The following is a 27,733-nucleotide window of genomic DNA, read 5'->3' on the forward strand; positions in this document are numbered from 1 at the left end:
TCCGAAAGGAAAGATGATCTGTTTGGCAATGAAGCCACTTCCCTAGTGCCCCATAGTCCTGCCTCGACAGATAAAAGCATAGTGATAATTTGATATCTTTGCTTTCCTCCCCTGAAACTTTGGCAAGATTTTCAAAAGCATCTCAGATCTTGCAGCTTCCACAGAAGTCAGAGCTTGCAATGCCGGTTGTCTCAGAGAAGCGAAGCATTACTATTTTTATTCAAATAGGATTCCAGACTTAAGACTAGCAGTTAATGGGACCATACAGATTTTATACTTATCGGTTCAAACGCAAGCTTCTAATATACGCAGTCCATCCTATATACTATCCCATTGTCTCCATCTCCTCTTGTCTTAAATTTGGCTAATTTTACAGCAACAGAAATTGAGAGAAAAAAGTGAAAATTAAAGGTAGACATTACTTATCATTAACCTAAAGTAATTTTTTCTAGAACACTGCAGTTCATAAAACAAGCCAAAAAGATAAAGCAAGGAATTAAATATTAAAGTATACAAGTAATCCAGGAAGTTGGAACAACAGTTCCTAAGCCAGATAAAATATGGTTTACCACATTGCTTTTTAATGCTGGCATAAGAAAAAAAATAATATCCAAAACCTCAGGCTGTTTTTAATCCTCCAATAGAGACAGAATTACTAGTGTCAGGGGGAGCACTTTATAACCTCAAATGGTGCTTTTACTTCCTGCTTGTCACAGATCAGTAGCAACAAAATGCAATTTCTGTTTAAGTCCATTCTTCAATTTGTAGGTATCTCTATAGATACGGGGCAATGCAAGACTCATTACAGGGTTTAGCAAGTTGTTCTCAGTCATGTGGAAAGTATATGTCAATCCGCAAGCGACAAGAGTAAAGTAACTTACCGTTTGCATTAAAAAAATTAAAAAACAAAACCAAAACAAAACCTCTTTCCTATTTTCAGTGGTAACTGCACTAGACCACCAGAACAAAATCCTCCCACGTTTATTAAGCACATCACCACAAGAGGGCTCTAGAAGGCAGAACTTCCCTTCAATCTTATTTTCACAAACAAGTGCAAATAGTTCAAAACCACTGGAAATCAAATTAATAAATTACTTTTCTTCACCACAGAGACTTTTACAACATTTAAACTGTTGATTAGAAAAGTTTGACTCCAAAGAGATTTTTCAGCTGACTGAAGAAAACGCCCTGAAAAATATGTGATTCCACAAAGCTTTTTACTTGCCATACTTCCTGCAGCAGCTATGCTTTTTCTTAAAGACAACACTGTTTCTTGCCAAGACAATGCTTTGCACAACCACAAATAACTTTGCACCAGTATGTATGTGACCATCCAGCATTGCTTCAGGCAAACATCCACAATTTCGTGTCAGTGCTAGAGAATCCTTTCTGTTCTGCAACAGCCAGTGCTGCAGACGTAAATTAAAATATCCCAATTATTTTCTGCACTTCATCAGATTTCTCTCTCAAAGTAACATAGCAAATCTATGAACTATACTGAACCATCTCTTCCCAGCAACTACAGAAAACACAAGGAGAAAAAACATTCCTCCAAGAAGAAACACAGGGATGCTAAAGCCCTTCTCAATGGGCAACAATTTAAGCTTTACAAAAAAACCCCAGAATTTTAGTGTGGCAAGGACAAAAGGCTCAAGGTCTTCTAAATACCTTTAAGCAACTTGATCCTAGTGATTTACTAGCTGTCATTTTCAAAATTAGCTGAAAGTCAGACCCTGTGTCTGGGTGAAATATTGCATTGGCTAACGCATTCACCTGCAACTTTATTTTGGAAATGGGACTTGGTCATTGAATGCTCTGCCTCGGCCAGCAGTGAGCACATGCAGACGGACAAGGAGACAGGTAGGTGACACCACTACTACTGTGTCCTGGGTGGGAGGCCAAGCCCCGTGGGGCACACTGCAGCCTACCTTCTTCCCGAGCTTCAGAGGGGTACTGCAGGACAGCCACCCCCTTTCTGCTGCTGGAGCGGGTGGCAGGTGAGAAGTTCTTTAGGTGGCCAAGTCATTTGCCCCAAAAGCTGCCAGTGAGGAGAAACCCAGGGAAAAACCAAACTGTCACCGAGAGCCTACACTGCCACTAACACCTTCCCCCCATCCCCCTGGCTTCAAACTGCACTGTGACTTTTTTTTCCCCAGACACTACAGCTACTTGAAACTTCCCATTTCTGCCAACGTATTTATTTCTGTCAGGGTGCTGGTGAGCCCACCTTTCCAATCTCTGCAGAAAAAGCCTAGGACATCTGTAAGCACATATATAAAACTCAACACTTCGCTTACTAGGATCAGGAGCACAGGGACAGAATCACAGATAAGATTTGAATAAAAAGTTCAAGACAGTGATGAAGACATCATATAAAATTAGAAAACCTGTATTTTAGCTCATTGCAGCATTACACTGCAGACAAATATTGTCTTAATTTTTTTAAGACATTGTATTTTCATCCATTACAGTTAGCAACTACTTGCATTCGGAGGGCAGGCTTATGCCACGGTGCAGAGAAGACAAGGCAGAACAGGGACTGGATGGGCCTTGCCACAACCAAACACCATCCTTCCCCAAAACAGGGAAGGAGGGAAGAAAAAAAAAAAAAGAAAAAAGAAGAAAAAAAAAAGGCATCACCACATTGCAGACACATCCAGACACTGCTTCCTCATATCATCTCATTTCACACCAAATCACTAAGGACGTTCTTCCATCAGCATCTGAACATCCTACAACCTCCACAAAGACCTAAGATTTTAAGTTTTCTCTGGCTATTTGTGTTAATCCCATCCAATACCATTTGTATGCGCAGGGCATGCCATCATGCTCCTCATGAACTTCTCAGCTGGGACTGCAATCCAGTTCCCTATAATCAAGAGGGCAATCTTCCCTCTAAAGCTGCAACGGCTATTTCTTTAACCCCTCCGCACACAGATGTAAAAGTCTTTGCTTTGGCCTTGCAACAGCTTCAGGCTGACTCACCGCTCCATCTGCTGTGAGATTCAAAGCATACACTTCGTGTCCTAGGCTGCAAGATGGTACTTCATGCAATTGAAACATCAGCTGTCACATCATGCAATTTAAAGGTGATGTCAGCACAGTCTTCTGCTATCCTGGGAAAAAGTATGTCCCTAAAGCATGTAGTGAGAATATCAAAGCACAGCATGAATTTGGTGTAAGAGTGAGGACTCTGTTGTTTTAGTCTTCCAAAGCCGGAAGAATAAGGAAAGATCTAAGTCAGCTACACACAACTAGCTACACTGAAGCATCAGTGAGAAAGTACAGCACAGCAGAGGATGCAATGACAAATGTGACAAAAGTAATGACAATTCCAGCTTCACTGCAGGTTGGTATTGTTCAACCGCAGTGTGGCATGCCAGAGATGCAACGACTTGCATAGGATTTTGTCTAGATACGGGGCAATTCCACAATGCCTCAAGTCAGAGCCCTAAGTCATTTAGGCCTAGCCATACACAGCAACTAAAGTCTAAACATTTTCAGAGGTCTGGATTTAACTGACCTCATTAAAGTTACGTCTGTAGCAATACCAGGAAAATAATCAGTATCCCTCAACTCCTGATTGTGCTGTGGCTGAACAGCATACTCAGTTTCTTCCCACAAAAGCAGAAATTCCAATGTTTTGTCGTTCTTTTTTTAAGCTGAAGAACATTTTTAATCTATTATCATATACAGCACCTGTTCAGACTTAATCGAATTCTTGAACATTTGTTTTGCTACCTTGTTTCAAGTTTTGTTCCAGAGATTATTCAACCTAAGAGTTAGGTTTGTTAAAATTACTAGTAACTGTCCAATCCTGGTGTTGACAAATTACCTATTTCTTTTTGTTAAGCAGAAGGCTAATATGTTCCTGTTACTACAGTCATTAATTAAAAAGAGTAACAGTACGATCAGTTCTGAAATGTACTTCTTTCCACACTGAACAAGATGTTCAAAATACTTTCATGTAGATTCTACAGATCCTCAAAGTGCTTGGTATTAGAGTCTGTGAATGGACTCCTGTATCCAGATGAAATCCAGGGAGATTCTACTTTTATATTCTATTTCTGAAGTTAAAGAGTTGAGAGGTACCCTGTTCTCCTCTATCCTTCAGAAGAGAGAGGTACTAGCTTTTCAACAATCCTCATAATGCACCCAATTAAAGAGAAAAAAAGACTCCTGCAGATTTTTTTTCATGCCTTTTTTAAGCAATACGTAACTGAAAGCACTGTGTGCAGAGGAAGCCTATGATGGGCTACTTAATCTTAGCCCTACGCAAACTCAGAGCACCACAGAGCTGCAGTGCCAGGACATCAAAACCTCAAGAGAAACAGGCTAAAGGGGAGGTGGGGGTGGTTATAAACCCTGAGCAATTCTAATTAACCTTGTCTTATTCATTACATAGCAGAAGAACATATCTTAATGCCTTTGGCTTTCATTGTGATTTATACAGAAAAATTGACAAAACATCCTTTGCTATCTTCCTTTCCTTTATACATTATTATGTATAAAAAAAATTCTATCAGCACAAAATTTTGAAGTTTAGTTTGTAAAAAAAGGTTCACAAAGGTTGTTTAAACAGCATGTCCACTTTAGAGCAACCCAGAAGATTCAATATAAAAAGAGGATGAGAACTAGGGATCAGTCACACCTGGGTAACAGGTTCATACTGACGAATGTGCATGCAGTGAACCCGTAGGGTTTTTTGAAAAAACATTTCAATTGACTGTTCACTCCAAACTCCAACGTGAAGTCAACAATTGACTACGTCACTTGTCAGAAACAGTTTAAGAAAAACATTGAATGCTGGCTTAGTTAAAAAAGTTCAAGTATATTCAGAGCAGTTTTCAGTTCTTCGCCTGGGGCTACGCTCTCCTCCTGTGTTGATCAACAGTCAATAAGTATAAAAATAATTGTCATTTTACAGCTTCAAGTTCTTTTTATAAAGAACTTTTTCAGGGTCCTTTTCCTTGTTCTTCACTTCTGCAGGTGATACGGTAAGACAGCAGGGAGATACTCGTGGCTCCATTTTTAATATCCTCTTCCTATTTTAAGAGGGAAGAAAAATACACTTAACAATTCACATCTTAGATGCATTTAAAGCAAATAAATTATATACATAACACTAAATGAGTTGATAGAATAAAATAATTTATCATCATTATGTGTTCCCACAGATGAAAGCAAAAAAACCTAGCATGGTCTTACACAAGCATCAGAAAATGCAGATACTGTGGCTTCAGTTTAAGCTAGCTACTGTGATGCACAGAAACTTTTTGCATAAAACTATAAACATCTATAAGACATTAAAAAATACAACATTCTGTTTAATATTTAAAAGATTGAGAAATTGGGAGCCATTCTTATTACTGAAATGTAAAAACAGCACATCACCTCGAAAGCCTCCTCCACCACCTCTTCCTCCTCTGAATCCTCCTCCTCCTCCTCTTCCTCCTCTGAATCCTCCTCCTCCTCCTCTTCCTCCACCTCTTCCTCCTCCAAATCCTCCTAAACACAGGAAAGAAATTACACTTTGAGGAGCATATTAATTCTTTGTTATGCATAACAACTTACTTCATTGACAGCTTCTGAAAGGAAAAGAACAACAACAAAAAACCAGAACCTGTCAATTGCTGGACAGTTACTAGGTCAATCACTAGTACCTTGTTTCTTCTAAGGACCATCTACAGCATTTTAGTTATTGTTTAATATCTGATATACAATGCCCAAAATACTAAAGACACTAACAAAACTCCACAATATACTTCCTTCATGGAGCAAAAAATTAATTACAACTATTAATTAATAATTATTACTTACAACTCAACAGAACATTAAAACACACCAACCAAAAAAAAAAAAAAATTTTGAAACACAGGCCTCACTGCAAAGGGGCAGGGTAGGGAAAAGAGGCAAGGAAGTGTGATGTAAGAAAAAATTAAACTTCAGCTTTAATTGAGGAGTACATCATAGATATGTTCAAAAAAAAAGGATGAGATCTACCAGGTCATTCACCCCTCTTTCAAACACTGCATTTCAAGTATTTTGTCCAAACTAGATTTTTAGAACATACTAAAAATACAGTTTTCACTGAGTTTTGAGTGCGTATTATCTACAACCTTTTACCATGAAGTTTCTTAGCAGTCACGCTTTCTGTCTTGGTCATAAATCAGCGTACCCTCCTCCCTATGCTTTGGAGCTATTATTTAGCTAGCTACAGAAGCCCAGGTCTTGCCATTGGGAAGATATCACTGTCTCCTTCATTGAGTTATCGAACAGAAATACGTGTAACGTTTTTCTTTGCGATACAACTGTTGATACTGAACCACTCAACCGCAGCTTTACCAAAAAAAAACCCCCACCCAAAAAAAAAACCAAAACGAAACAAAACAAAGCCCCCCAAAAGCACATCCCACCCCAAAACCACCCCAACATTATGCAGCTTCCATTCTTGGGATCTTACCTCTACCACCGCCTCTTCCTCCTCCACGTCCACCGCCACGTCCTCCTCTACCACCTCCTCTGGGAGGACCTTTTTCTCCGGGTGGCCTTGGCAAAAATCTCTGAAGGGGTAGCAGCTTTGCTGGATCAATGTAAAACTGTAGGAAGAGAGTTCCATTAGGTTTTAAAAATACCAAGGACAGAGAGCATGTTAATATCTCCCTTTACAAATATCCACAATTTGGTCTTAGCCCTTAGTCAAATTGTCTTCTGCAAATAGCCAAATGAAGAAAGCATGCAAAAAATAAATCACAGTGTTATAAAGTTATTAAAATATAGATGATATTTGCGTAAGTTTCATTTTTACATCTTTTTTTTTGCAGGGCAGCGAGAAGGAAGAATGTGGCAGATACATGAGTGAAAAGAATGAGGAATGAATACCTATGTTTACAAAGGAAAACTAGCTTTTAAAGTTAATAAAAACTTAATAAAGCTTTTATTATCTGACAACAGAGAGTAGATTTACCTAACTAATGACATACAGTAGAATTCTGTTATTGAGATTGGCTAACCTTTTGCATTTTTTTAAATGAAGAGGCTTTCATGTTCTCAGACAGTTTCACTGAAAAATACTGTTAGTTTCTTTAAGGAACATAGCAGGAATAAAACATTAGAAATAGTGGATTTTATTATTATACGAAAGGCACATTCAGACATTTTCTACATTAGTATTTTATCAATGAAGTTAAACATCATCACTGCAAATGAAAAATTACAATTAAAAAATCAGGAAAAACTATTTTCAATTTTTCTCAGGGTTTTTTCATAGTTACAAGTATGGTGTTTTGTGGTAAAATCATTTTTTCTTTCCATGTATTAGGGCATAAGGAAGAACATACCAGTGGCAAGAGTACATAAAACCAGAACTGTAAAGAAACAAATTTGTATAGCAAGCGACTACCCCCTTAGCCCCGGGGTGACATCAAGGCATGTCTGGAACAATTTAGACGCTGCAGAGGCTCTGCTAGTGCTGCTGCTGCTGGGTGGTAGAACTGCCTGGCTGTGGAACAGTAAGAGCCAACAGGGATGGTTGGGCCAACCACGTGCCCAGCCTCACTCTACAGTGAGGTGACAGACACTCTCTGTAACCCCACAGGCCTCTCCAGTACACAAGGACTTTGGTATGCAGTTCCTAAGATCCAAAAGAGCTGCTGGCCAACTCTGCTTAATTAAAACTCAAGTTTAAATGGGGAAGCAAGGATCGGCCAAATCCCTACTTTCTTAATGTGTTATTGTAGGAAGAAAATAAGTTTCTGAAATTCAAATAATTCTGATACAAAAGGTAAATCTGCAAGTTAATACATTCAAAGCACAAGAGTGATTTAAACCTGTGCATTTGACTTCACGTTTAATGTGGGAGAGGAAAATGCATGCAGCTAGGTACTGATGCTCAAGCAACCAACAATGCAGGCTAAGTCTCACTGCAATGTTACAGGGTTACTACCCTGGTTGTCCGGCTTTTGTCATGGATTCTGTCAATCTGGCAGTGACAACAAAATGGACCCAGTGCCTCTGTCTCAACAAGCCTGCTTTGCAGAAGGATATCCTAGCACAACCCCACTTTTACTGGCAGTTTAAGTAATAAGCTGGACAATGGGCAATACGAGATCCTAGCACTTATAATTAAGTAATAAGCTGGAGCACGAGCAAGGTCCCCCTAACACACAAAAATACCCTGTTCCTTTGATCAACTGTTATAGGTGAGTAACCTATAGGAGAAAATTTGGTCAAATAGCTCGAAAAAGGAACATCTCAAACCACCATGAATCCCAAAGACGTCTGCCAGTACTGGTACTGACTGAAAACCCCTGCCTGACATAAGGTACTCTGTCATATTGAAAGAGCTTTAAGATAAGGCACTTAATGTGAACGATGCACCTACTGACACCAACAGTTGTAGCCAGACTTACGACTGTTCACATCTAACTGGTAGCCAAGCCTTTACTATTTTATAACCCTAGAGAAATTCCATTTAATAATCAATCAGCCCTTGAAGAAAAAATATTGCACGTCACACATTTTTGAAGGATACAAAATCTCTCAGCTGTCCGAAGATTTCATCCACTTTGCCAATCTGTTCCTTATTATCCAAGTACACTGGGGCGTTAAAATAAGGCACCTTGTTTTCTTCTGTTTTACATTTACAAACAATGTCATCTTCACACGGATGCATGAACTCTCCCAATACTGAAATAAAGAACAAACAAGCTAAAGAACTGGAGCAGTCATTCTAAATGAAATAAATATAATCCCTTCATGTAACTTACAAACTACCCTTTCTGGAGGGCCTTGGTCATATCCGCCTCTGTTGAAGCCTCCTCGTCCACCTCCCCGTCCAAAGCCACCTCGTCCGCCACGATTAAAGCCACCTCGGTCACCGCCACCTCCTCCACGATTGAAGCCGCCTCCTCTTCCACGAAAAGACATCCTCTACTACCTCCTAAATTGTGGACAAAAATCAGTTGTTTAAGACGGAAAACATATCTCACTCTTGATTTGCTGTACAAACTAAAGTCTCCTGACAGCTTTGGTTGTTAATAGAATGGTTAGCTGTTTCAGTCCTCGCACGTAGGCACATCAAAAAATGAAGTTTACACCTGAGACGTCATCCATTGCAACGCCCACCTGTAAAACGTGACCAGCAGCGATGTCGGCATGTTTTCCATCCCTATGTATGAGGGCTGAACGCGACTCTCTCCAGCCCCAGGAGAAGACCGTGCGACTCCCCAGCCGAAGGAGCGGCACAAAGCGAGCACACACCGGGCGCACACCGCAGCGCCTTTCCCAAGCGCCTCAGAGGGCCCACGGGGCACGGCCTGCAGCCGGGCTGTGGGGATCCCCGCGAAGGGCGCCCTCTCCCGCGCCCCCGGACGCCCGCCCGCAGCCCAGCGCGGCCCTCCCTCGGGGCTGCCATCGGTCCTCAGGGCCGCGGGGCGGGAGGGCCGGCGGCAGCCCCGCCGCAGCCCGCACCCGGGCGCTCAGGAATCACCGACGGCCGCTAACGGCTCCGTCCCCCTTCCCGCCTGCCCCCACACGCGGCTCGAGACCGACCTCCTCGCACGTGGCGGACCTCCACGTGCGCGCCGTTCCGACCGCCGCCACTGCCGCCAGATGCTTGCGTCAGCGGCGCGCACCGCCACCAGGAAACCGCCCACGCCGCCGGAAACGAGGCTGCCTGCCGTAAATGAAACGGCACCTCCGCGCGGCACGGTCGCAAAAGGAGCCCAAAGCAAGTCTCACCCGAGCGGCGGCGGGCACGGGGACAGGCGGCTGGCCCGGCCGGCCGGGCGCGACCGCTCCGCTCGCGAGTACGGCTTTCCCGTGTGAAACAGCGGGCAGCCGGAGGGAGCCGTGGCGCTCACGAGCCGCCCTCGGCACGGCGTGCGTCTGAGCCGGCGGCGCGCCCCGGTCCCGCCTGTGCGGCTGTAGGCCTCAGGGCGTGCGGCCTCTCGCAGCTGCGGGTGGCGGCGCGGTTCTGCCCTCCCGATGGACGGGCCTCCGCAGCCGTGGTGCGGGGAGCCTTGGGCTTGGTGCGGCGGGCTGGGCCCCGGCTCGCTCCGCCACGGGGAACGAGCCAGCGCCTCTCCCTGCCAGCCCCTGCCCGGGAGGGAGAGCAGTGCTGCTGGCGGGCGCTTGGGGACGGGGTGGGTTGGCCCTGCTGCCTTTACGTGTTCCTGGAAGCCGACTTTCAGCAGAGCGCTTCAAGCATTTGTCAAACACTTGAAAATTCTCTATGCGGGTTGTGTAATATGAGCTGGTAATCCAGCTGAGTATGTAATGGACATTACATGGATATGAGCGTTTCTGTCTCCCTCTCTCCATATATATATGAAGACATATATATCTCTTACGTAAAAACACATGTATCTTTTACAATAATCTGGCAAAGATGAATGCGTACAATCAGGAGAACCAGCGTGATGATTTGATCAGTCTCTAGCAAAAGAAAGGGAATGTGTATCCTTAATAAGAGCTTCTTTTAATCATTTACTTTAAGGGCTTTACTTTTGTTATCTCGTCTTGCGCTTACAGTAAAACCAGTTAAATCGAGGCAGGATCCTTTTGGAGAGATCAGATTTATCAGCTAATAGTTGAGGCTCCTGTACTTTATTTCTAAAGACACTTTATTTTACCAATGGTTAAAAATTAAACACAAACCTAACAACTGACATTCAAAAGAATCCCAGCCAGCAGAATTTATCTACAAAGAGAGATAAAATTTCATCATGCGAGTAGTCCCAGTTTTCTTGGTTTTCTTGTCTCTCTTTTGGTTTTGTGGATCAAAGGTAAGAATTTATTTTATTGTGGTAGCAGTAATTTATTTAAAAAAAAAACGGTTAAAAAGTAGTTTATTGTTAGAAAAACGGGTTTATTATTTTAAGCTTCTTTTCATAGCATTTGTGTTTCATACATTTGTTTTAGCCCAGTATGAATGTTTGAAGCTTGCTATTTCTCTTTCATGTGTTGATTCTATCTGGGGTTTATGCTAACAGGCTTCTGGAAAAGATTTTAATCTCAGTCCCATCCTAAACCCAATTTGCAAGCATGGTTGACCACAGAAAGGTGCTGCAATTTTCCCTGCCCCCCTCCTTCCTTTTTTCAGAAATGAGATTACAGTCTTCTAACGTGTTTCGTACTGCCTGAAGGTTGCTGCAGAATGACTTCTGGCAGAAGTGTCCCAGAAAGTCCACCTGGGCTGAGTGTTCACCATGCCCCAAGAGTCTTTTAGAGAAAACCTTAGATAAAAATCAGCAGCTTTTGTTCCTATTCAGGAGGACCGCCTAGTACAATGTGGGAGTTATGCCAAGCCAGATCTGGCTCACGGTTTGGATTCTACTGACCTGAGAACAGCAGGGAGAATTTAGTAACATTATACAACTGTTAAAAGGGGTTTTGTTGGATTAAATTTTGCCCCAACAACATCCCTACTGACTTTACTATGGCCAGGATTTCTTCATGAGAACTTTAAACTTCAGCTCTATTGATTCACTTGACACACTCAAAGCTGATAAATCACATTTGAGGACTAATTTTTCTTTCCCATTTTTAGGCAAAGTCCATCCATATATATTTTTCATGTTTCAACATTCTTCCTACCCATAGATCTTAATAAGCAAAAGCACTCAGCCAGCAGCGAAGTCACCAGAGAGCTGCACAAACGCAGGTGCAGAGTCACTCACCTAGAGGCAGTCGGACGGAGGGTCAGAATCTGTCGTTGCAGTCCAGCGATGACCAGCACCCACACTGCAAATCCACTGCTCTGCAAGAGACAGGAAAAGAGCCGATAAGGAAGGGCACTTAATTTTTAAATTTCTTTAAGATACTTGCTACTTCAGCAGTCACTCGGTGAAACAAAACATTCATTTTAGATTTCTTTATTTGCTTCTAAGACATTCATAAATATTTACGGGTGATATTTAAACCCAAAGCCAACCAGGTCAATAAAAAAAGTCTCAGAAAAAAACAAGTTGCTATTTTTTTATTTTTCTGGTGTTTTAAGTCCCCTTATGTTTTGATTTGCTCGTAAGATAGGAAAAGGCTTACGAATGAACACTTTGTGGAGGTCAGTAAAGGGATCTGCAGAACTCTTGGTGCAATTCCTAGTTTTACTCCCCCTTTTTTAATTATTTTGTGCCTTGCAGAATGCAGCATCTAATGCTGAAGAAAACCAGTTTCAGCAGGTTGAGCCTGCCCAGCTGGCTGAGCAAGACACGTGCCTCATAGAAGAATGCTTAAGGAACCAATACACACACAGGTCCTGCAAGAAAGTTTTTTGTCACCCATGGGAAAGATGCGTGGAGGGAAAATGCCTTTGTAAGCTTCCCTACCAGTGCCCAAAGAATGGCTCTTCAGTTTGTTCTACCAATGGAAAGTACTTCCATACTTACTGTCACCTAAAGAGCTATGAGTGTCAACGCCCCGAAGCAAAGTTTCTGCATAAGGGAAAATGCATGTCTGCAGGTATTGACACCTCCTTTTCCAAAATGTATCAGTCAGTCATTTGTGGCCAAGGAGATGTTTACAGCTCAGAAAGTCTGGTCATTTCCTTGCGCTAGTAAGGACATGAAACGGAAAATGAGAGGTCATTGAAAGTGGGCAGTATCTGTTGATTCTCATAAAAATAAAGTGACTGACAGGCCCAGGTCACCCTGCTGCTGGTAAGTTGCTCAAATCAGCAGGTAGAAAGGGAAGAAATAGGCACAGGGAAGAGCTCCATGGTGTACAGGCAGGGTGTTGACTGGTGGGAGGCACAGCAGGACAGGGCCTGCACATTGCTCACATTAGCAGTGAGAGGGAGAGGGACAGACCTCAGAGGAGCAAGAGTCCAAGGAACGGAGTCAAGCTGCTGAGGTGTGTGTGGGAGTGCGTGGGGAGAAGGTAAGCCATGTTCACCTCAATCATCTTCACGCTGTGGATTTCATGAACGTGGAAAGCTGTTCCACTGAAAAGGGTCAGAGAGCCTCTGTGTGTTCCTGGTGCGCTCCCCATACGCCATCACTAAATTAAGCTGAGGACCTTGGCTCCACTGTAAAGAGCGGAAGTTTTGCTACACAGGTAGTGGAAGCAGGATCTGGCCATCTCAATTGAAGTGTTACTGGTTGGCTATCAAAAGTCCTCTAATGGAAGTCATTATACTAAGATGCAACCTTTCCTCGGTAGACCTCCAGGTACTCGTACCATTACCCTCATTTGTCCTGAAATTGGTATATTTTGAAAAAGTGGCAGGCTCAAAGCCACAAAGTCAATCCTCAGAAAAATCAGGAATAATACCTGAAGCTTCTGATTCCCAATCTACTGTTCTTTCCATATGAACTTTGGCTGTCAATACAAAATCAGTCCTGATTTGTTTCCGTGCTCTCTTTCCACTAGATACATCTATATAATATGATTTTATTTGAGGATTTTTTTATTTCTCTCTTTTTTTTTAGAAACATTTTCAATCTCTGTGGGCCATGGAGATTCAAGTTTGCTTCGAGTAAAACCTGTGAGTCAAAAAACTGACGTTTTTGTATGTGATAGTGAGTGGACTATGAATGAAGCAAACGTGGCTTGCAAGCACCTTGGCTTTGAATTGTAAGTCTGGGGAATTTGTCTCTGGATAACTGCAAGGAATCTGAAAAAGTAGCGGTGCTTACATAAGTGTCAGTCACAGTCAGCCAACGCTTAAGACAGAAAATTCATGAACAACGTATTGGCTACAATATTCTGATAAATCTTCTTAAACTGATACCTGAGAGTGAAAGCTAAAGCAGAGACTTCTGTGTTCTATTACAGATTACAACTATACAAACCATAATTGTTTTACTTTTAAAATAAAGCTGAAGACCAAGGCAGAGGTTTTTCTCTCAGGTCTGTGTAAGGGAAAGTGCACAGATGGACCATCCCCAGGTAGCTTTGAGCAATAACCTGTGTGCAGAGAAAAGTTCCTTACGCTAGCTGACAACAGCGTACAGCTCTGTTTTGCCACTTGCACCAGCCAGGCTAACACGAACCAGAACGTAGTTTTTTTGGTCACCCCTTGCCCCCGCTGCCATTGCTGGCTTTGGCCGCAGGGATGGCTGAAGTCACGCAGAGCTTGTTCTGTTTCCTGCCACCACACTGATGACCTGAGTTGCACATTCAGCTCCTCACAGAGACTCAACTCTGTATCTTGTTCATAATAATTTTACACATATACAACTAATTTAACTTAGGAAGGGCTGCCTCCCCAACCCTACCTGAAGACTAAAAATGCTATTGCAGTGCCCTAAATTGTCCCCTCTAGGTGGGAAGCAAGTATTTCCCAGTCCTGATCAGTATCTCTTTAGATAGCAGAGAAGGGTTTCTCCTGGGACAGAGCATCCAGCCCTGGAGTCCCGTTGTAAGCCTCTCTAGTTACTTATTTACTTGTTCCATATGACTTTAAGGCAGGGGACACATACACTGTTAGGAGGACATGGCTCAGGTAAAACCAAGGGAGATGATAGATAAAATGTATTAATCCCAGCCTTGCAGGGGCCTGATCTCCCTAAATATGCATTAGTTTTGATGACCTCAAGGATATTTGACCACATGCAGGATGGTTTCCAAATTATGGCTCACCTATGCCTACACAGGGAGAGAGCTGGGCTTACAAGTTTTGCTACATAAGGAGACTCTTCTATCCATCATGATACACAGTGACTATCATGGAGCTACATACGGATTTAGGGACAGTCCTATGCAGCAACCCGCAAAAATTAGCACTTTGTTTTACTTTTTCTTCAAAGTTAACATCTCCTACTTACTCCTAGAGAATTCCATGGGAAGTCTGCCTTTATTAAGCCATGATCAAAATTTTTTAACGCTGAGGAAAATCGCGCACACATTCTAAACAATAAAAGCATGGAGACTCCATTGCGAAACAATGTAATTTGTTATTATTATTTGTATCTTCACAGAGGTGCTGAATATTACCAAGCCAATTCCAGCATCACAGAATCTGCTTTAAATTCGCTGCAGTGTCTGCAAATAACTTGCAGGGGCCTAGAGACAAGTCTTGCTGAATGTCACATAGAGATGAAATCAAGAGATAGTAATGAGGGATTTGTTAGCCTCCAGTGCCATGAAAATATCAGAGGTTAGTAGGTTTTTTACTTTTATATCTATTTGGGGTTCTTACATTTCAAGTTGATTTTAAATAATTAGGACCTAGTTTGCTGAATTCTTGGCCACAGCAAACCTCCACTGAAACCTTTTGCAGGCTTCAAGACAATTGAGGAAGTCTTAGGTCAAGACAGTCTTGAGTTTTTGAGTTTGGAAAATCACTGTTGCTCCTAACATATTTTTACAGATATTTCCCAAAAGTAAATACATTTCACCCATGGTTCTTTTTGTTCCTCCATCCCTTCCAAGGGTACCTAGGTACATGGTATCCCACAAGTCTTGTCTCTCCTGGGTTAACTGGTGAAGAGACAGGTGAAAACCTCCTACTCACTGCTTTGTCTGTGAGGGAGATCAATTAGGACACTAGTAGCACTGCAGCCAGACAAGCACGACTATAGCAGAACTGCTCATGTCTTCTGGGGGGTTTTGGGACTCCTGTTTTTCACTGATACAAGGGGAAATCGAGTTCTTATTTTGACTTCTGAACAGCTTTCTATTCTCTGTGGTGGGCTTTCTTTGGCACTGATAATCATCAGCCTGAGATGCTGCTGGTTAGGAGAGCTATGAATTGTCTTATGCCACAGAAGTAGGAGTTCACAGACTCCTGATGACTTCTAGAGTAGAACATTCATCATCTTAATCGCTTGGATCTCTTACAGTGGGTTTGAACCAATCATTTCTAGCCTTTCTCTAGAAGAAATGACATTCCCTTTTGCCAGGCTACTGCAAGTTGGAGGAGGATAATAAGTGGTCACATTGTAAGCTTGATGAGAAGGTGATTAAAACAATAAAAAAGATTCCTATTCACATTACTGGGTCCCAGAATGCCTACTGTTGATAGGCCAAACTGCTGATAGAATAAAATATGCAAGCAGAATATATGAATATTTCCGTGGGCAGTTGTGAACCTACAGACATTTCCACACTAATTCCATTTTCATCGTGCTTCACAGCTTGTTCAGATGCTGAGTTTCATTGTGTCAACAAGAAGTGCATTTCTCTGGATAAAACCTGTGATGGAATCAATGACTGTGGAGACCTAAGTGATGAACTGTGCTGTAGAGGTAATAATTTCCTTTCTTTCTCAGCTATTTCAAAATCATTTCAGCAGAAAACCACCCCCAAAGAATTTTTACAGTGATGTTACAGCTACAGTGTCTTTTCCAGTAAGTCACTACATTAAAGCAATCAAACCATAGTTAGTGTATACACAAGTGCAAAAAAAGTAGGCATAGTATAATTCTTTGAAGCAGGCAAGTGATCTCTGAGAATCTGGATTTCCTTGGAGGATGAGGAAATACAATGAGACCATTTAGGAGGCTGTTAAACATTGATATAAAAAATGAGCTGTGTTAGAATGAAAATGGTTTTTTAGTTGGGAAAATAAATAGTAATTAAACAAAGACACTGTTTTTCCAATGAACTATCTTTGAACCAAACTAAGATCTCTCTTAAATTTATTACTAATACAAGATTATCCATAGAATATCTGCGAACAGTTCCTGTCACATTACGTCTTCATGAGCAGTCAGTCTTTCAGCATCTGCAATTCCAGCTGTAACAATTTTGATTAGAAACAAGGAATGGATCTAGCATGACCCGAATGCAGAATACTTTCACAAGTTGGGTTTCAGGTGCCAAATGGTAATGTGGGTTGCAAATCCCATCACTATCCCTAAATAACCTTATTTTTGTAGTTTTACAATTGTCAGTAAGTTTAATCTGATAATCATGGAAAAAGAGTCACGGGCCTTTTAGAAAAAAAAAAAAAAAAATTATCTGTGGCTTCATATATTTAGAGGACATTTCTTCAGATTCCACATGACCAAAATAGTGCTGTTTCAGCTGTATGGGCTGAAAACAATGCTTCCTGGAGTCAGAAGAAGTATTTCAACTGAGTTCAGTGGTCTTAGGATCATGTTGGGATATCTGGATACTTTTAGAGAACTATCTTATTTTCTATTAAAGACATATATCCTTAAATAGTAGAGTCATATAAAATTATAAAATAGCTCAAAAAAACCTGCCATAAATTCAAGCACTGCTTTGCTTTTGATAACATACAAAGTCATCACAAGAATTAAAAGGAAGGGAGTTCTCAGGTTTATAATAACATTTCATATAATCAAGAGTTTTAGAAGAAATAACTTATTAAATCCAGTATCTTCAAAACAGGACTCTTGATTCCTAACCCACCCTTTAGGCATTTAGCTCATTCAACCAAAAGGCTGCCTGGACTCTGATTTCAGGGTGGAAATTTAATCCAAGCATCATAAATTCCTCATCTGAGGTGATCGGTAATGCTGGCAAAACTGGAAATCCTTTGGCTGAGGTTGAGTGTGAGCGTGTATTGTAGATGAGACTGGTAAGGAGTGATACCAAGTCTAGAAGTACAGTACTGAACTGGTAACAGAGATCCACATTTTTTTAAGTCCTAAAAACTTCAAGATTGTAAATGAGGATAGTCAAGTATTCATTTTGTTTTACACTTACAAAGCCTGCTTTTGTCATCTGTTTATGAACAGCCAAGTACCCATAACATGGATACTATATTGTGTTTATATTTTTAAAAGCTCTCTAACTATGTGAGGTTGCTGAATCATATGATCCTGTGATTTACATTTGTAATTCTCCTGTGTTACAGAGTGCAGAGACAACAGTTTCCACTGTCGGTCAAACATCTGCATTCCAAATAAGAACGTCTGCAACAAAGAAATTGACTGCCTCACAGGAGAGGATGAAGCTCAAGTTCTCTGTGCAGGTTTCCCTCTGAAAGATGTTTTTGTTTCTTTCTTTTCATTCTGCTCAATTATAACTACAGACTACACAATACATATTATTAAATTATTTAACAAATTAGCAAAACCAAAATGCATGCAAGAATTAGTCTTCCCAATACTATGTTATGCATAGTAGGAAGAAAAGTTTACATTATTTTGCTCCCTTTCCTTCTAGAAAAGAATGGCAAGAAAACTAAAGGAAGGAAGAAACAGATGATGGTTTTGGAGGCTTAAGGCAGATTATGTCTTTTGCCTACGTGGCCATCTATCAAACTGGTATCGCCTATTTGTGAAGAAAGCATAGACAGGGTGGGCAGGAATTTTTTCCTCACAGATGAGGAATTCAACTAGTTTGTCAGTATAATAATTCTTCTGTGCTGTTCCCCTCACTGTTGAAAAGATTTTGGTTTGTTTTGAAATTAGAATGTTTTTCCTTGCTCTGATAAGAGACGAAGTCTAAAGCCAAAAAGTAAATATTGTTGGTAAATGGTAAAAGATAATTGGTAAAGGTAAACTGAACTCTAAATGTAAACATTACTGTTAGTAACATGAGAACAGACCCAATCCTCAGCCTCCATTTAGGCACTGAATTCAATGGGCATTTTGTTTGAATAAAAGCTGACAAACCAGATTCAGGAAGCATTTCATTTACCTCTCATGTTGAATACCCTCTCTTACCCTGTTAAAGGAGGCACACAGTACACAACAGCACCATCTAAACTGGAAAAAAAAAATCCTGTTACCTAGTGCTCCTTTGGGCTTTAGAAAGCTCCAAAAGGTTGATGGGGCAGGAGGAGGAATTTGTGTTATTTCCTGGTGGAGGAGAATGGGCTATCACTTTAGAGATCAAAAAACAACAACAAAGGCCATTTCTCAGGATTTCTTTCCAGAAGGGCTCCCTAGGCATGGGAAGTAGAGTAGATGTCATGTATTTACAAATGTGTATTTGCTGGATGTAGGTCATTTGTAGGCTGAGGCAGCCAAAGAGTGTCTAGTAGAAAAGGAAACAGCAGGCACCAGGCTGAGAGTATTGCTGTCCATGTGAAAATGGTGCGCCCTTATGCATTTTAAATGTGTATCACTATTTTGGCACACAAACATAGATTCAAGTGATAGAACAAATGTAAATGTTTACCAATATTTTCAGTATTGTGTTATTCTACTACAGGCAAAGACAAAGGTGCTGAAAGTCACAGTATGGATGAAGGTAAGTGTAACTAATGCTCCCAAAAGAACAGCATACCCTCCTGAGCGGCTTTCTAGCTACCAGCCAGCTGGTCAGATTCAGAATACTCAGATTTAGTAATATACACTCTGGAGCTTACCATTTGTCTCGCTTTCCACTGATTTCAAGAATGCCATAATAATTCACCCTGGCTGAGGACACATCTGCATGTTTTAGCAAATAGTGGAGGTAAACTTTCAGCAAATCTAGGGGAACTGCTTTAAAATTGTTTGCCTGCACGTAAGCAGCAGTGGAAAATGAAAAGAAGTAATGTGAAGCTAACATACAAGCAATTTTCAAAGCAAAAACAGAGGCTAAAATATTTGGTCTTTGTTTTCCTGCTACTTCAGCTCCTGGCATATTCACAGCACTCAAATTTTCAAGATAAAGAGAAATTTGTTTCCAAATAGAGAAAATGGATACCTGAATTCTGAGACACATTTTTCCTTTTTGTTAAAGAAAGAAAAATGATAAAGACACTTCTTCCCCAAATACACTGCGGTCGTACAAATCACACATTAACTCGACGGAAAAGAATCGTAGGTGGAGAGATTGCAAGAAAGGTAAAAAACCCCAGCCTTATCAGATATGAGTTCATTCAGCATCCATTTAAATCAGCATTATTGTCCTTCTGTTACAATGTACAGAAATAACAAAATCAGCTACAACACTAATTTCATGTTTTGCAGCAGTAGTGGCATTGCACTGAAAGCAAGAGAAGCTCAATTTATAAAGTAAAATATGAAGTTGCAAAATTGAGCATTACAGTACAAGTACACATTGAAAATTATTCCAAAAAATACTTAATACTATAGCTAGAAATAACAATTCTGACAAAATGGAATGTAATACTTGAGCATAGCAGGTCAGATTCTACATCTGTTTCTCTGGCTGCAAGGGGTTTCATGACAGAAAGCTGGAGGGCATCACACAAAGTCAGAAGATGGAATAAAATTACTGCATTTTAGAATATGTATCCTTTATATCAGATGGAGCCCTAGTCACAATTTCGGGACAGCAGATTTTTTATTTACAATCAGATATAGTCAAGGAGATGAGGTGATACCAAGAAGTGTCTTTCCATTTATCTGCTAAAAATAGTACACATAGTATTCTGATTTCACATTATTTGGGTGTTTGTTGTTTGAATAGGGTGAATTCCCTTGGCAAGTGGCAATTAAAGAAACTGGCAGTGAAGGTGCAACAGTGTACTGTGGAGGGGTTTATATTGGTGGCTGTTGGGTTCTGACTGCTGCACACTGTGTCAGGTAAAAACAACAAACTGGGAAATTATTTTCTTCTTGGATATTATTGCCCTTCTTAGCTACCTGTTTGCTAATTCCTTTTTGCCTATTGAATAACACAATTTAAAACATAGGCTCACCACATTAACAAATGGGAAGATTCAGAGAAAGTAGAATATTTTGGTAGTGAACAGGAAGATGAAAAAGTAATGATGAGTTTGAAGAGACATGGCATTCTTCAGTCAAATAGTAGGCAGGCAGGAAAGGTTCACCGTAACCACTTTGCCTGAAAGGTGGATAGATACAAGGGACCTCCTTTCTTCCTCATCTCTGCTTTGGTGATCTGTTCCCTGAGAACATCCCTGGGGTCATATATTCCCCAGAACAAGCAAGAGCAGACAGGGAAGATTTGCCAGTCCCAGCATCCCATCCACATCTGCTCACTCTTGTTTCATTTGAAATCAGAGAGGCAAACACGCCTGCTTTCTCTTTGTCACAGCACTAAACACAGAGGCTGGCCTTTAATATTTCCTTCTGTATTAGTTGCAGCACTCAGCAGTAAGTGTCATCTGCCTTGCATTTGCTACACTTCAGAAAAACCTGGACATCAAGTCCAGAAAGAACCTACATGTATATAATATGGATTTTTATTCTAGAGAAATTTTAGAATAGAATCATAGAATTGTTTTGGTTGGAAAAGACCTTTAAGATCATCAAGTCCAACTGTTAACCTAGCACTAGCCAAGTCCAACCACTAAACCCTGTCCCTAAGCACCACATGTACATGGCTTTTAAATGCCTCCAGGGATGGTGACTCAACCACTTCCCTGGGCAGCCTGTTCCAATGATTGACAACCCTTTCAGTGAAGAAATTTCTCCTAATATCCAATCGAAACTTCCCCTGGCACAACTTGAGGCCATTTCCTCTTGTCCTATCACTTGTTACTTGGGAGAAGAGACCAACACCCACCTGGTTACAACCTCCTTTCAGGTAGCTGCAGAGAGCCATAAGAGAGCTGCAGGAGCCTCAGCCTCCTCTTCTCCAGACTTAATCACCCCAGTTCCCTCAGCCACTCCTCATCAGACTTGTGCTCCAGACCCTTCACCAGCTTCGTTGCCCTTCTCTGGACATGCTCCAGCACCTCAATGTCCTTCTTGTAGTGAGGGGCCCAAAACTGAACACAGCACTCGAGGTGTGACCTCACCAGTGCTGAGTACAGGGGGACGATCATTTCCCTGGTCCTGCTGGCCACACTATTTCTGATACAAGCCAGGATGCTGTTGGCCTTTTTGGCCACCTGGGCACACTGCTGGCACGCATTCAGCCAGCTGTCAACCAGCACCCCCATGTCCTTTTCCACCAGGCAGCTTTCCAGCCACTCTTCCCCAAGCCTGCAGCGTTGCCTGGGGTTGTTGTGACCCAAGTGCAGGACCCGGCACTGAGCCTTCTTGAACCTCGTTCAGTCGGCCTTGGCCCATTGATCCAGCCTGTCCAGATCCCTCTGTAGAGCCTTCCTACCCTCCAGCAGATCGATACTCCCTCCCAACTTGGTGTCATCTGCAAACTTACTGAGGGTGCACTCAATTTAATAAAATGCAAAAGTTTACAGCTAGTTGAAATGTACAGGGCTTAAGTACCAAAACATATTTTATTTCACTGTTTTTTCCAGGGCAAATCGAGTTCATCTGTACCGTGTCTGGATTGGACTGTTGGATACAATATCTTATGACAAAGAGACAGATACTTTCAGACTAAACCAAGTGATAATCCATGAAAATTATAATGCGTCAACTTACGAAAATGACATTGCTTTGCTGGAGCTGAAAGGTCCTGGGAAAGGAGAATGCACCCTGACATACAGCACACCTGCCTGTATCCCCTGGTCAGAGTATATGTTCAAGGCTGGTGACAAATGCAAGGTTTCTGGATGGGGACTAGAGAAAGGTAATTGCTGTAGTGCTTACTACAACAATGCGTTATTTCTATCACTTGTTTTCTAACTGTGGTGAACTTTCATTTTGAAAAGGCTGAAGAGTAAGTTGTGCACAAAAAAGTTGTGGATTCAGAAGAGGCTGCGTACAGAAAACATAGGCTGTGGTACAGCATTCGCCCATCACTGCTGGTTCTCTTTTCTGTACTGCTTCCTCTGCTGTTTCAGCCACATAGTAAATTCATCTGGAGGACACCCCTGGTTGAAAACTACCCTCACAATAAGAAATGTTCCTTTTGCCAATGTAAGTTATATTACCTGTGGAGACCTGGTAACGATATTTAGCAAGTGATGGTTAGTAGCTCACAGTACGCACAGTCACACAAGAGGATCTGAGCTGCAGCCAACTCAGCACATCTTGTCTCAGCTGTGTTTAAGTTTAGCCCAGAGAAGGTTGCGCAGGCCCAGATAAGCCAAATGTAATCATGCTGTCAAAGATTTGGGAAGCATTTGTTCTGTATCACAGTGATTACAGCCTGGCATTGGAGTTACCACATACTGGTTGAGAGGCTTCTCCTGCCTATACTCAGTAGCGGTCCATAAAGCAAATGTCAATTTGGGAATTACTAGCAAACGGACTGAGAACAAAACAGAGCATCTCAACCTAGTTCACCTGTATCTTCAATATCTGGTCCACTCATCCCAAAAAGACAGAGCAGAATTGGAAAAAAAGGTAACAAGGATGATAAGAGCCACATCTCCATTTCAGAGAAAACAATATACCAGTTTCCCAGTGTCTGGAAACCTTGGTATGGAAAACACAGAAAAAACTCGAGGAAGACAAGGAAAGGGAAAGGGTGAAAATGCCACAAAATGAAAGTACTGTATTTAACACTACAATTAAACCACTCTGTTTTATTTTGAAATATATGGCCAATGTACTGCAATTCATATGGGTAAGTGTTAGTGGCAGTTTAAGGTATCTGGTTATAATATTGAAGATTATATTCTATAGATAAGCAAGTATGTAACTTTCAATTTATATTAAAAGTGTCTAATATGTACCTACCATTTTTAATTCAGAAAAGTTTATTCTTTTCTTTTTTCTTTTTTCTTTTCTTTTCTTTTCTAGGTTACACCAAACAATTTATCCTCAAGTGGGGCAATGTTAATTTATTTCAGAATTGTTCTGAACTGTATCCAGGACGATTTTTTAAACAAATGGCATGTGCAGGCAAGCATCAGTTTTCTTACTATAATTTCTCTACCATCAAACCCACTGTTTATAAGGTCAGACATACCAGCTGGGAATCTTTTAGACTTGGGAAAGACAATAAACTGACTGCCACAGTATGACCATTAGCAAATGCTAGCCACAGGACCCTAGCTGCATCCACCATCATATATCTATTTATAAACAGAGTTAAGATGACAGTGTGCCAAGTTTCTATGATTATGTGGGCAAATTTCGACATGCAATTTGAGTTATGTTTTCTAAATAAACAAGCACTTTACAGCCCACTGAACTTCCTACCTTTACTATATTTGATTCTGATTCAGCAACATACTTAAGCAAATACCTGTCTTAGAGCACATGAGTAGTCCCACTGACTACAAAGTGACTATTCCATCCGCTCAGACATTTGCTGCTACCACACTGCACCCCAGAAAAAATACGATTAACTTTTCAAACTAAGGTTAGTCTGGCCATGAAACTCGTTGTCACTCCTAGGACTAAACTAAGGATTTTGAATACACATTTTTTGCTTCTCAAGTAACAAAAGGTATTGCCAAATACATGACTAAAAGAGTCATGAGTATTCAACTTACAGGGCAGATAGTTTCAACTGTTCTTTAAATCAAAAAGTAAAGACAATATTTAGACAAACTACTTAATGAGAAAATTAAAAAACAGATATAAAAGCCAAGTAATTTTTGATAAATTCAGCATAATATCTGCAATATATTGGGTTTGTTTACTGTGCAAGTTCCGTAACTTACCTCCTTGGTCTTCAATGTATTTCAAGTGATCATACTTTACCAGGAGGGAACAAAGACAGTATCACATGGAACAACATCAGAAAAGGGGTATCTGGGGTTAGCTTCCCCTCCCTGACACAAATACAAACTTTGGAATTAAGGGCTAGTATCCACAGGAGTTAGTTATACAAGCAAATATTAATTAAACTGAGTAAAGGCAATAAAATCTTGTTTTATAGGATTAGTAATTCCAACTCTGAAAAGTTCACAAAACTCTTTCTCAGTAATGTAGAGATTCAAGAAACAGGTTACATTTCTAAAAACTTGGAGACTCATGCTTAGTATGGGTTCCTTCAAACTAGGTCAGTCAACCAGAAAAGTGTGATAAGGGTGTAAAAATTAATAAACTTTTACTGAGTATATAGGACAAAGCATAAATCATATTCTAGCTCTGTAGTGGTGTTTCTGTTTATCTCACATCCTTCACTCCTAACTCATTTTTTCACAAGCACTGTATTTGCTGAATTGCCAACAAGTAGTTCCATGAGCACTGATGTACACTTTTTATGAGCTACTTCTAATGATATAATAGGCAATATGGCTGAATCCTTCTCTATCGCACAGAGTAAAACAAGACTCACATCAGTGACATCAAAGCGAATGAGGAGAATTTGGGCCAGCCACAAATGTAAAGAGAGGCTCCGCACTTAAAAAGAAATGAGAAGTAACAGACTGAAGAGGTTAGGAACCTCCTTTGCTGGTGACCAGCAGGCAAACATCTGTCAGGAAGCAACATGGGCCTGAAAAACTTCCTGAGCTCTGTTTTGTCTGTTAGCTTGTATGTGAACTTGTTTTTGCTTTTTATTTCTTCTTTCGCTTCAGGTACTTATGATGGCTCCATAGACAGTTGCAAAGGTGATTCAGGAGGACCCTTGGTCTGTTTTGATGCAGAAAATGTGGCGTACGTCTGGGGTATTGTGAGTTGGGGCGAGAACTGCGGGGAGGCTGGTCACCCTGGCGTGTATACAAAAGTTGCCAGCTATTATGACTGGATTAGCCATCATGTGACAAGGAATCTCATTTCACGGTATAATATCTGAAGCTTTGAAAATTAAATACTTCCTTCTTATCACCACCCATGCAAAAATGAATGCTAGTCCTTTTTTACAATCAGCAACCATATAACTTAGCAACAATTAGTACAAATATTTAAAGAATATATTTTGAAAATTCTTAATGCTCTATGAATATCACAATTTTACAGAAGCCTGTAGGAAGAGAATTTTAGTCACATGAGTCGCAACAAAAGTCTCTAATAAAAGCAGGGAAAATAAAATATCTTTTTGTTGTTGTTATTTTGGGTTTTTTCCACATTTCACCTAGCATTTCATTTGCGGTTGTTTATTTATTTAAAATGGACAACCATACTGAAAGTAGTGGTTGGAAAATGACTGCACTGGCAATATGTGAACTTCACAGAAAGGACAGCAACCAGAGTACTTTAAAGAACTTCCATCATCTCAAGGTCACTAGAAACCCTCAGGACTGCTTGGCAGTTGATTCTTTAGGCTTACTGTGAAAGTAGACTTCAGACCACCTATTAATTGACAGATTGATTACGATCATGACATTTGTTGTAATGCAACAATTATTACCCAAATAACAACTCTGCTTCGTGGTAGATTTTTCAGCTACAAACTCAGACTCAGACAATTTTTATCTAGTTAATACGCCTCATCTCATCATCTAGATTGGGGTAATTTTTGTAGCTCTAAGATTTATTAATTTAACCGCAGCTGGTCACAAAAAACAAAGGAATTTTAAAACTTGACTCTTCACCTTAAATAAAAAGCATCTTTACTATCTTAAGTTCTCTGTGTATGTGTATATATATACATTTCTAGTATCCAACAAACTCTTAACATCAAGTACGGTTTTACTGCATGTGTATATATATATTTATACACACACATATAAACAAAATTTATATAAATATATTAAAAGTCTATATATTATACATATAGGCTTAATTCTACAAAACCAAGTTACAGATCTAAAGTTAAAAAATTAATACTCTCAGTCATAACACCTCACCAGATTCTCTAATGAGCACAAGCATCCCACACCAACATACAGAAGCGTGAAACAGTGACACCAGGAAAGAACATCCAGGGCCTGATCCTGCAATGTGCAGTCAGGGGGGAGTTTTGCAACTGCCTTAACTGACCCAGAACTGGACCAAGACATCACCAAGACCATGCCATCCACAAAACTGGAACAATTAGGCAGAAAATCCTTCTGCTTTCACTAATCCTTGTGAGGAACTTCTGCACATATGATAATCAGGAAGGACAGCTCAAAGGACCGCTGCGTAAGCTACACATTTTCAGACAGCAGTAATAGTGTCTGCTGTAAGAAAATGTCAGTCTGTACATAACAGTCTCACACTCAGCAAGAGTTATGCACAGAAGGCGTGCACAAAATTTTTTAGAAGTACTAGAATTTGGTTTGTGGATGGTACCCTCGACACAAAACTGTCAAATAGCTTCAGCACCATCTCAGTCAGTTCTATCAAAGTGCTCAATAGTTTTAGAACATATTTCACTGTATTCTGATTTACAAAGGTTTTTAGTATCTGTTTTACTTCATTCCTCTCAATTAATTATCTGTTGAATAAATGGCATATGTTCACACAACACTGTTCTTGTGGTGGTGGTTTTTTCTATATTCACCATAGTCTGCTTCAGACAACATTTTTACATTTGCACTGACTTTTCTTCATCTTCCAGTTTGTAAAAAACACACATCAGCATGAATTTGTCATGCAAAGACACTGTCAATCACCAGTAACTAAAGGGTATGAATTGCTTAACACGCCCCCCCTCAAGGCTTGCTATTTAGGAAAGCATTTAAGTATATTCCTACACAGGAATTATTTTGCTGAATCAGGGTCTTTGTAAATTAATCATAGGGAAAAGCTGGCCAGGTGCAGGAAGAGCTCCCTCTTTTGTTTGACTTAATTAACTTCTGTAAAGAACTTTTTCCACCTATTTTTTTCAGTTAACTACAAATAATACTAGATGCTGAGGCTGAAAGGAAGAAAAAACTACAGTAGAATATGTACATGTATTTTTCTGCTCTGCCTGTTGATCTGGAATTCTCTCAGTTTTCTTTCCATTTCCTGTTCTTCTTTATAGTTAACTTTGTCCTGAAGCCCAATATTACTGTTCTGAGGGATTCCACAGGTCTTAAAACAGAGCTTTCATTACAAAAACAATTCCCACATGGTTCCTCTTTAGCTCATCTGTGAAGCATCTAGAATTTAAATATTAAATTAATAAGCATTTTATAATAATAATAATAATTAAAAAAAAACAAACCACAAAACCAAACAGGATGTTTAGCAAGCTAGTCTATTTTGGTCTGATTTTCCTTTTCAGCAAATCA

The 27,733-nt window shown here is 40.5% G+C and overlaps 2 protein-coding genes across 4 annotated transcripts; one reads left to right on the forward strand and one right to left on the reverse strand.

The window, feature by feature from the left end:
* Positions 1-4,811: 4,811 nt before the first annotated feature.
* On the reverse strand, positions 4,812-11,703 carry GAR1 (GAR1 ribonucleoprotein). Of its 3 annotated transcripts, XM_075751454.1 has the most exons (8): positions 9,553-9,682; positions 8,769-8,941; positions 8,534-8,688; positions 7,014-7,073; positions 6,464-6,599; positions 5,488-5,508; positions 5,395-5,451; positions 4,812-5,045 (listed from the first exon to the last, which is right to left on the reverse strand). In XM_075751454.1, the coding sequence occupies exons 2-8, from the start codon at positions 8,926-8,928 to the stop codon at positions 5,032-5,034; spliced, it is 603 nt and encodes a 200-aa protein (XP_075607569.1). In that variant the 5' UTR covers positions 8,929-8,941; positions 9,553-9,682; the 3' UTR covers positions 4,812-5,031. The 3 variants fall into 3 exon arrangements, with proteins under 3 accessions (XP_075607569.1, XP_075607568.1, XP_075607567.1); XM_075751453.1 differs by lacking the exon at positions 9,553-9,682 and adding an exon at positions 11,682-11,703 and having other exon boundaries at positions 5,395-5,508; XM_075751452.1 differs by having other exon boundaries at positions 5,395-5,508.
* On the forward strand, positions 9,731-26,155 carry CFI (complement factor I). The gene is made up of 12 exons (XM_010303607.2): positions 9,731-10,787; positions 12,144-12,462; positions 13,431-13,575; positions 14,922-15,100; positions 16,080-16,190; positions 17,771-17,887; positions 19,075-19,113; positions 19,591-19,694; positions 20,284-20,399; positions 22,046-22,320; positions 23,439-23,540; positions 25,169-26,155. The coding sequence occupies exons 1-12, from the start codon at positions 10,728-10,730 to the stop codon at positions 25,384-25,386; spliced, it is 1,785 nt and encodes a 594-aa protein (XP_010301909.2). The 5' UTR covers positions 9,731-10,727; the 3' UTR covers positions 25,387-26,155.
* Positions 26,156-27,733: the final 1,578 nt, after the last annotated feature.

Source organism: Balearica regulorum, chromosome 4 (assembly GCF_011004875.1).
Source record: "Balearica regulorum gibbericeps isolate bBalReg1 chromosome 4, bBalReg1.pri, whole genome shotgun sequence".
Classification (NCBI taxonomy): Eukaryota; Metazoa; Chordata; class Aves; order Gruiformes; family Gruidae; genus Balearica; species Balearica regulorum.